This window comes from Plodia interpunctella, chromosome Z, assembly GCF_027563975.2.
Source record: "Plodia interpunctella isolate USDA-ARS_2022_Savannah chromosome Z, ilPloInte3.2, whole genome shotgun sequence".
NCBI classification, from domain to species: Eukaryota; Metazoa; Arthropoda; class Insecta; order Lepidoptera; family Pyralidae; genus Plodia; species Plodia interpunctella.
The window spans coordinates 3,398,682-3,408,937 of record NC_071324.2 but is presented as its reverse complement, the minus strand read 5'-3'; the positions used below and the strand labels follow the sequence as shown (position 1 = coordinate 3,408,937).

The 10,256-nt window shown below is 36.8% G+C and overlaps 1 protein-coding gene across 18 annotated transcripts in view; it reads right to left on the bottom strand.

The window, feature by feature from the left end:
• The window catches only part of Alh (Alhambra), a 32,358-nt gene that overhangs the window by 6,593 nt on the left and 15,509 nt on the right, over positions 1-10,256 (bottom strand). For 15 of the 18 annotated variants that reach the window (XM_053767878.1, XM_053767888.1, XM_053767881.1 and 12 more), the window contains 9 exons: positions 8,676-8,738; positions 6,887-6,999; positions 4,269-4,402; positions 3,515-3,613; positions 3,046-3,082; positions 2,463-2,637; positions 1,837-1,945; positions 1,116-1,250; positions 447-562 (listed from right to left, as the gene is read on the bottom strand). In XM_053767878.1, the coding sequence (XP_053623853.1) occupies positions 447-562; positions 1,116-1,250; positions 1,837-1,945; positions 2,463-2,637; positions 3,046-3,082; positions 3,515-3,613; positions 4,269-4,402; positions 6,887-6,999; positions 8,676-8,738 (981 nt within the window). The remainder of the gene's footprint in view (positions 1-446; positions 563-1,115; positions 1,251-1,836; positions 1,946-2,462; positions 2,638-3,045; positions 3,083-3,514; positions 3,614-4,268; positions 4,403-6,886; positions 7,000-8,675; positions 8,739-10,256) is intronic. The other 3 variants (XM_053767880.1, XM_053767895.1, XM_053767897.1) reach the window with 1 other exon arrangement.

Genomic DNA, 10,256 nt, shown 5'->3' with positions numbered 1-10,256 from the left:
TGCACAACAGACGGCTACCAAATTAGAGGAGCTTCAATTAAGACTAAGACATCCACCGTACTCCCCGGACCTTGCTTCAACAGATTACCATTTCTTTTCGAAATTTGGATAACTTCTTTCTAGCGAAAAAATTCAAATCTGATAGGGCAGTCCAACCCGTCTTCAAAGATTTTATTGATTCCCGTCCGAATGTTTTTATTGGTAAAGAGATCAATGAACTACCTATGAGATGGCAAAAATGGATAGATAATAATGGTTCTTACTTTGATTAAATAAATATATTATATTAAAAAATATTCGACATTTTGTTCCTCCTATACCAAACGCCAATTTCATATGTAAGGACCTAATATTTTTTTTTAACATTAGAAAAAGGTATCTAATTTTTGATAAAAAAAGCCCGTTGTTGGCTTTTTTGAAAACTCCAAAAAATTATATCACCTTACCTGGTGAGATCGTTCCGACGTGATTGTCTCCGAGCGGACCGGCGGCGGCGGTGGGGGTCGAACCTGCGACCCGTTCTCACGAGTGCATCGACTGGGTTCCGGGGGACCCGCTGACACTAGAACCAAACAGCTCACTCTTCATATGTGACCATTTCAATACTCTCGACCATCAGAACATTGTTATTGGTATATTTGAATGTTTGTTCATCTGAATAAAAATGATTTAATTTTTTATTAAATTAAGACAAGAGATACAGTCTGTCCATAAAGTGTAAAAAAATGATTAACAAATGACATTTATTTACGATTACAGTATGAAATCGAATGGCCACTGAATGAGACGAAACACGAAACAATGGAGACGATTAAAAGGATGATTTATTTAATTATTAAATTAAATCTATCATCACAGATAAACCAATGCGATAGATAAGCAGTACAATTGAAATTCAATACATTCACAATTTTTCATTATCATAATAACACTTAATATATAAAGCTGTTCATCAATTCGCTCAGAGAACATGCAAACAGTTATATTCTTCCGACATGACGATTATATAAACTTACCACACGTACTTACCCAAAAGTTGAAAAGCGGGCCCTGGGTTCCGGCGCTCAACGGCTGAGGAAGATACCAGGAAAACGCTCAGATGAGAGGAAACTTACCAGTTGTGAGGGGGATGGCCAACCTAGCATTTACGGCCAGCAAATGGTCTCGTCGCTGAAGCAAACTGCCCACGTGGTCTTCCAAACGAACGTTCTCAGTGCGCAACTGGTGGAGGCAGGACAACAATGATGCAACTGAAAAATGAACATGCTTTTTATAACTAAATAGGATTTTAGGGTAAAAATAATATGGATACACACTACTGAAGCTACTATTGCGAGTACTACTACATCAACATAAATGCTTTGTAAACTGTGACATATACGAGCGTAACGTTGCAGTTCTAATGCGTGCTTTAGCTAGTGTTGTAATAATGTATACTTTAACTCAGTAAGTTCGTTTTAATAAGGCACTTTTTTGTGAGTTATTTAATTTCTGTTATCAGAAGAAGAATATAACGTGAATAAAGTTTTACAAAAACAGTTCGCGCGCGAGTTATTGCAGGTTAAGTAACTTCTGCAATGATCGTCTAAGGATAGGGTGACCAAACATTATTTATCTCTAGCTCCTTTGTGTTTTGAAGTCATGTAATAATTAACATTGTGGTCAAATCCATAAAGTAAAATAACAATAACGTGCTAATGTGCATCTAAAAAGCGGAGTTTTCATGCGAGGCAACATCGAGGGTTATAATAAGGCTGAACATGTAACAACCAATGGACGTTCAACACATCGTATGAAGAAACATGTCGAATATTTTTGGGGAAAATTTATGTTTACTGTCGAAATGCTGTGCCTGCTCCATGAGGAACTGAGAGCCCTGCTCCCATTGGCGCTCCAGCAGCTGGTCCAGGCTCTGAGCACCCCCTGATCGGCTTGATCCACCGCTCTGTTGAATACGGTTAATAATAAAATCAGACAATTGTAAAATATTCGTTACATTTTCACTACAACAAGATAAATTATTTAAAAAATTAAACACATCGGAGCCAAATTTTTGTAGATTATGTTGAAGTGCATACAACCAAGATAAAAAAAAGGATGTGTTAAGTGTTATTTATTTTAAAAATGCTATTTTCGATGAGCAACATTATCCCAAATCCATTGGTAGAAAATCATCCTTATCAACACAAAGCCAGCACTGAAGCGAGAGTTAACTTTCAATCTGCCATCAGTAGCACAGTTCAAAGAGATCTGTGATGTGTACAATTCAGCACAATTCAAACTGTTATATGACACAATTGCACAGCACGATGGTCTAAAGGTGGAAGAGCCTTCAGGCTCTTCAGGCTCGGAGCTGAACCAGTTAGGGGTTAACCTAAGAAACTGGTTCGGCTCGGCGCGTACTGGTTCAGCTCCGCACTCAGCTGTTGTTGCAGCAGTGTACACACGGTTGAAGTACAGACCGGCGCAGCTTTGTTGACGAGCGGCGGCGGCACCAGCGGCTCCGCGCCGGCCGAGCCCGCCGCGTGCGCCAGCAGCTCCGCGCTCAGCTGCTCCTGCAGCCGAGCCGCCACACCACTCTCCGGGTTCAGCTCATTGCCGAGCATGTGCGGCGCTGTGCAGCTGGCGCCCACCCTGCTGTTGGAAATAAGCACAGGCCGTCAAGAAAGTCAAATAATAGTAGATTCAATCAATTCAACCTCCAACAAACACTCGCATTCGCCTTAACTCGTATTTTTACGATTCCGTAGCCAAACGTCATATCTATCTGTCCGTCCGTATGTAACAGCCTCTTTTTTCAGAAAAAAGTATAGTTCTTGAACTATACTGTTGAAACTTGGTAAGTAGACGTATTCTGTGAACCGCATTAAGATTTTACACAAAAATAGAAAAAAAAATCGAATGTGTTATTACTAACGCTGGTGTCAGATTTTTTTTATTCAAGTCAACCTAAAGGCATTTGACAAAACTTCTTGTTTCACTTGATGATGATCCGTAATCAATAAATCAATATCGTAAGAAAAGGTTTGAGTTGTTAATACTCACTTTGACTCCATCTTGGGTTTTAAGGGCCTCTCCGAACCTGTAAATAGCATTCAATCCAATGAATATCATCTGTGAACCTATTTTTGCAGATTACGTTACTTATTTAGGAATTTATGTAGTTTAATTAGTTCCACTTGCATGTCTGATCGGGCTAGAGGTGTGGGCGTCGCTGCTGTTAATAAAATGATATGTCTTATTGACTAAGTTTTCAATTGTGATCAATATTTATATTGCTTTGATTTCAAATTAGCACAACCTAAGCCTAACGTACACATGGCAAACAAAGAAATATATTTTGAACGTGCGTTTGTTATTTTGAACGTGACAATCTCAAACACTATCAGTAGGATCAGATTTATTTTGTCCTCAACAACTATTCAATATAGTAGAAGGCATCAAAGATACGGAAATTTCCACATGTTAAATAAAAAATTACCAATTCAAATTCTGTATAGGTGTGTTTACTTACTAGGCGAACTGGGGGGTGAATCTTTGATAGTCTCCTGGTAGATGGGCGGGGGGGTAGGCTGCGGGGCCCGGCGCATGCCGCCCATGCTTTGCGATGTCTCTGCAATGGCAAAATATCCTTGGATAAGAATAAGAATCTATGTACGTCGGCATAAGACGATAAATTGATATAATTCAGCCGAACTGGCATGGTCTCGATAGCTCATCGATTAAGAGCACTGTCCCGTGGGTTCAATTCACGCTCGATGTCAATTTTTCAATCTTCATCATCTCAATATTATTTTCAAAAAAACCTGTATAGTTTTTAACGAGTGTAATAGACTGATGGGCGGTTCGTAATTATTTTCTCATTCAACAGGTCTTGACGTTGACTTTTAATACTTAAAGTGTAGATTAAGAAACTGGCTGGAAAGTGATTCTAATAATAATTTAAAAAAAAGAGTCGAGATTTTGTGAAATAAATTAAATGCCAAGTCGGTGCACGCTCAGTTAATAAGCACAAAGTTTGTGTCGTGGGTCTGATGGATAGTAACGGCACAACATATCAGAACCGCAGACAAATATCTGTGGTCACATGTACTAATATTTACCCGCGCTGGGTCTCCATATAGAGGACGGGCGTGGTGACCACTAAGCCCTATGACATTTATTTCTACTCCTCAACTAGTTATAATGGCTTTCCTCAAGCAGTTTCAATGGCGGCCGAAGGGGATTATACAATGCTAATAACTATTCTAATAAAAATAATAACTCACGTGTAGGCGGAGGGGGGGCACTGGCCATAGACACGACAGACGTAGCCATTGCGGAGCGTTTCTTGTTCCTAATGGCGGCGGGCGGCATGGGCACCATGCCCGGGTCCTTGCTCGGACCAGCTACGCCACTCACGCTAAGGACCAAGTAAATCAATACCTTATTTATTATGTTTTTATAGTATCCATACAGATAGAAGTTCTTATCAACAAATTATGATATAAATCTATACATATAATAAAACTGTAGGTAAGTGGGCTGTGTCTAAAAAAACTAGAACATTTTTTTTGTCTGTCTGTCTGTGGGCGCATCACGCAAAATCTACTGGATGGAATTGAATGCGGTTTTCACATGGGCCAACGGATGGTCTAACGTAAAATCTGTTATAGGATCGATCGCTATAAGTTGCTTAGAACCCGAGATATTGACAATATAAGTAATGAGTGTCTATTTCGTACGTCCACGAAATAAATGCCGGCGAAGCCGCATGCAAAAGCTAGTTCGCAATAATTTGTATCATGAGCACGTTAATAATAACATTAGGTTTCATTTTTGCGCAAGCAACATTAAATCTGGCGTAAATATATTGATCTTAATAAATAAACATATTCATTTCGTTGAATTTACAAGATTGGTACTTGATTACGATTTTACGACCGGTCGCCTTCCTGACATCAAGCCTCTTGGGGAATGGTAAACAACAACATATATACCATCCATATATACATATAATATCATCTAAACGCAATAGTGCATAATCGTTAGGAATTCTTTCGCAGAGCGCAAATGCATGATATGCATTACTAGCGACGGCCCGGAGCTTCGCTCCCGTGGAAATTTCGGGATAAAAAGTACCCGTGTACCAAATTTCATAACAATCGGTCCAGTAGATTTTATTTTAAAGAGTAACGTACATACACACACAGATCCTCACAAACTTCGGCATTTGTAATATTAATAGGATCTTCTTCATAGTCGTATTCCTCATGGCTGAGGGTCGTGGTTGTTACGTGGAATGAGACACACAACAACTTTCTTGGCATTATTAATGGTTTGCCATTGCCATCTCCATTTCACACACAAGTTAATAATAATCGATGTTTTCCTTCATCAGCTTAGTGGGGCACAAAGATACATATTATCACGGTTGATACAAGCCCACGGGAGTAAACAGAGGTCATTTCCAATATATTAAGTAATTCGAAAAATTCCCACGGGAACACATTCGTGATCAAAAGCTAATCAAAACATAATATTATCGCAATAACACAAAACAAGGAGTCGCAAGCATTACTTTTGTAAAACAATACAATGTTACAAAGAAATAAAGAAAAATGCAATTCATTATAAAAAGTTTCAACAATACATAAAACGTGAGCCTCTGGAAACTCGAGAGAATAACAAGTGGAGACCTTGATGCTATTTATCAATGCCCTAAACGAATACATTTCCACAATGGCCATGATTTTGTTTCTACAAAGCGAAATCCCATATTCGCAAAGAGCTTTTTAAACATACACATATAAGACTAGCGGCTGCCCGTGACTTCGTCCGTGTATCTCGATAAAATATAGTCTATGTTACACTTGAAGATTCTGTGCGAAATTTCATAAAAATAAGTCGAGTAATTTCTTAGTTAATTTGTAATCTATATACGTTTGTATGTTTAAGGCGGGTAATCTCCGAATGTACCCAACCAATTAAAAAATTCTTTCACCATTAGAAAAATACATTATTCAAGACTGCTGTAGGCTATATTATATCTCAAAATTCCCACGGGAGTGAAGCCCCGGGCAACATCTAGTTCTATATATGATAGATTTACAGCCACCAGAAATCTAAAAAACTCAAAGTTCCTTCATCTACTTGAGTACATTTGTCACATACATATACCTCTATAAATGTTTAGGTAACTACTATCTCAACTTCCTTCTTTGTCACAGTAACAGACAATAGCTGGACATCATAGCAGCAACAATCACACTTGTATGGGTGTGTTAGAAAACGGATTTAAGATTTAGAGCACATTTCATGAAGACTTTGAATTTAAATCAGATTTGCAGTCAATATCTTATCTAAAATTAAAATGACCCACGGGGAAGGTCAAAATAAGGACAACAGGTAATAACATAAACGATTGTAATAAATAACAAACAGTTGATAGGAACATTGAAAATAATAGTATTATTTAAGTTTTATAACATCATCATGAGAAATTAATCATTAACAGCGAAAGTGAGTTAACAAAAATCTTGACCATGGAATATGGAAAAGATAAATAAAGTGTACAAGGAATAAGGCCTCTCAGCGAGCATAAAAGTATAAATTGAAATGGTCCTTGTCTAAACGGAAATTCAAATCTCATATCTTGCTTATTTTAAGAGTTATGCACAAATTTTGCTTAGCCATTATATATATAAAAAACATAATTATTATATATAAAAAAACGCTTCAATAAAAAAATAAATTGGTAACCCTATATCTATTTTAGGAAAGCATGTCTCAAGTCTTGCCGAGACAAGAGTTCGTCACCTAAACTTTTGTTTTGTCACAACACAGGTTAAGCTCGTGAAGATTACCTTCTATGCTATAAAAAACCATTTTGAACGCACGCACTTACCCCGGTTTGTTCGGGTCCTGTTGCATCTCGTATGTGACGTTGAGCCCGCCCCAAGTGGATCGACCCGGGACCGCGTGCGGTGAGTGCCCAGGCATGCTAGGCTCCATGGCCGCCTACAATTCACAATTAACACTTATAATTTATATAAATACATAAAATTATGGACAAATCACTCAGATTGAACTTCGAGACGTTATGTGATACTAACACAACGATACTATATTTTATAACAAATACATATTTAGAAGAACATCCAAAACCAATAAACCAGTCAATATGAATAAAATCATTTTATGCCACCTTTTCTTCAAAGTCGTCAATTTAAAGAGTCTTTTGGTGCAACTAAGCGAACGAATGTACATTTATAACGTATACCAATCTGACTTATGTATGGTGGAGATGACCATTTACTTCCGGTGATAGAAAACATTCAGGAAACCTGCACACTGGCTGACTGTTAAGATTATCAGTCTGTATGTATATTATTTTAAGTTCAATTGTTAGATTTGTCGCTAAGGATGTGTTTAGGAGTTTAGGGGACACTGTTAATAATAAAATAAACTAAATGCTGGCTAAAAGACTGCCATGAGCTTTCAATAAAAAAAAAGGAGAAGGGCGAACCAGCAAATAAAGAGACGTCCAAACAGGCGTGGAGCACTGCGAGTATCATTTGGCCGAGCAAAACTGTTATCAAACACTTCAAAAACAATGTACACACGGCAACGAATCGCCTTTAACGATGTCGACTGCAAGGGCTCTACTATTTATATACCTAATAAGGCTTATTATATTATGTTGAATTGTCGCACTAATTCGTCGCGTCCGAGGCGCACGTAAAAATACATCGATCTTTGGTTAACTGATTATATTATATGTAAAGAGATTAAATAAATTAGGAAATTATTTTTATTTGTATTAAAATTATTTTCTCCTGTCGATATAGTGAAATATATCCGTACATGTAGGGAGTTATTGTAGGTAGTAGAGGGAATAATAGTTCAATATGAATTGTTTTTTTTTTTTGTAAATCTGACACCACGGTCGGCTTTGAAATTATGAATTAGTAACTTCTAAAGTGTAACAAATGATAAGTTGATTTAAGATAATACGAGCTATAACTCAACCAATATACGTTATTGGTGGATTAATTTTCCTTTTATTTAAAAATTGTAGCATGTTGAGTTATAACGTACGTGTTGGTTGAAGTAATAATCTGTATACAGAACATTATAGTTCACCCAACACGTGCTCCATATTGCGGTCAAATTTTTGAATTTGAAAGCACATTTTCAACAACTGTAGCACCGCCACTTGAAGATAATTTTAAATAACACATGTGACTTGTGATTACTATTATTAACTGTGTACACAGTAGGATAACACAGTAGAAATCGCAATATGGTGTTTTTTTTAAATAGATTTGAAACCCGATAAGAAACTCACCATGTCAAGTTTAACTTAGGTAAACACTGTCATGTAATGTAGCATATATGTATTTTATTCCCGCGTAATGATATCGGATCGAACGAACCAAGTTAGGAGACTATTGTTATGTAAAACGTGACAGATGTGCTCTGCGCGCGGTCCGACACTATACTGAATGGATCTTGTGGATCGGAGTCGCCGCAGCCCCGGGACGCAGGTACAGAGAAGGGTGGCAGGTAGCTATTGGGGTGAAGACCCATCAGTTTCATTCTTGGAAACGTACCGTTATTTTTTGCCATTGTTTCAGTTTTACAAACTTGACTTTTTAAAGATTCTCGTGTTATTTTGTTACGTTGTTATTTACCTGCTTTTGCGGTTGGTGGAATATATGTGGCGATGGTCCGCACATTTCCGATGCGGCTGATACCTAGACGACATAAACATTGTGTAAGTATATCATTTAGAAATATAATTAAGTACAACTACAATTAACTACAAGAAGAACTAGGTATTTTTTTAAATACTCATTTATATTAATAGACTAGATGTTGGCCGGGGCTTCGCTCCCGTGGGAATTTTGAGATAAAACATAGCCTACAGAAATCAAACATACAAACTCACAAACGCTTACCTCTTTATAATAGTAGTATAGATATGTCAGCGACACAGTGATCATAAAAAAACTTTAAATTTGTAGACATTGGGACTTCTCAACTATCATCCGAACAAGACGTAGTGAGGTAATACAACAATTTTTAGTATGATAAAATAACTTATGTATGAGGTATTAATACAATATTCTGATATTTATTGTCATGATTTATGTATTAAGGTTTGGTCTGCGGCATATTGTTGCCGATTATAATGTCATATAGTAAAGAAACAGTATTAGTAATTGTACAACTAGAAGATCGTATGTCAAAAAATATTTAAAGTATACATAATGATAGCACCCGAAAAGTGATGCAATGAGTTGAGTTTTTTTTTTAAATGAGTAATCTTTAATTTTTAATTACGATCATCTTCGTGGCTTGAGTTTGTGTGCCATTATAAAAATGATTTTGGGCATTACTGAAATGTCTTTTAGGATTGTTTTATCTGTGTTCTAGGAATTACAAAATATGCAGCGAATACCTGAGTTTTTTCTAACTTCTTCTTTACTACCATTTTGGTTTACATATTAATGAATCAGGCCTTTATATATCATGCACAATGGAATTACATCTCAAATTTGGTCTGTAATTAGCACAAGCCAGCGAAGCCTTATTTTAAGTCGATGAAACAGGATCGACATGCAAAATGCACGTTTGGATATATAGACGGACAAGAGACCAGTTAGTAATATTTAGATATAAATAAATGAAGCTGTGTACAAACATATATAGTACCAAATTGTATACCGAAAATATAAAAAAAAATTAAAGACATTTTCTACACAAGTTTATATTGCGTCAATGATCTATAAAAGATTATGCGCTTGCTGTAAACGAATAGAGACCCCGTTGAATACAATTTAGATGAATCGTGGATAAGAAATAAAAAAGACCGTGTGAAAAGGAAAAGTACATAATGCGGACCTCGTGCTCTGGACGTTTTACGGCTGAGGAAAAAATAGAGAAAACGTTTAAATGAGAGAGAGACGGACGAAAGAAAGAAAAAAGACTACGATCGCAATTATGCTTTCTTTCTGAACTGATCGAACATTTCAAACTTTAACTCGGTAGGTAAGAAGAGTATGCCTCTAATAGCATTGCATCTCGTATGTGACGTTGACGTCACGTTACAGTCTCAATTAACTGTAAAAAACAGTCCTTCTTGCCAAGGACTACACTTACATATATTATATATATATATACTACGACATACAGTAGAAAAATCCGAATACTAAATGTGAAACACATTAGGAAACAAAATACGAATTTTACGTAACACTACGTGCGCGATT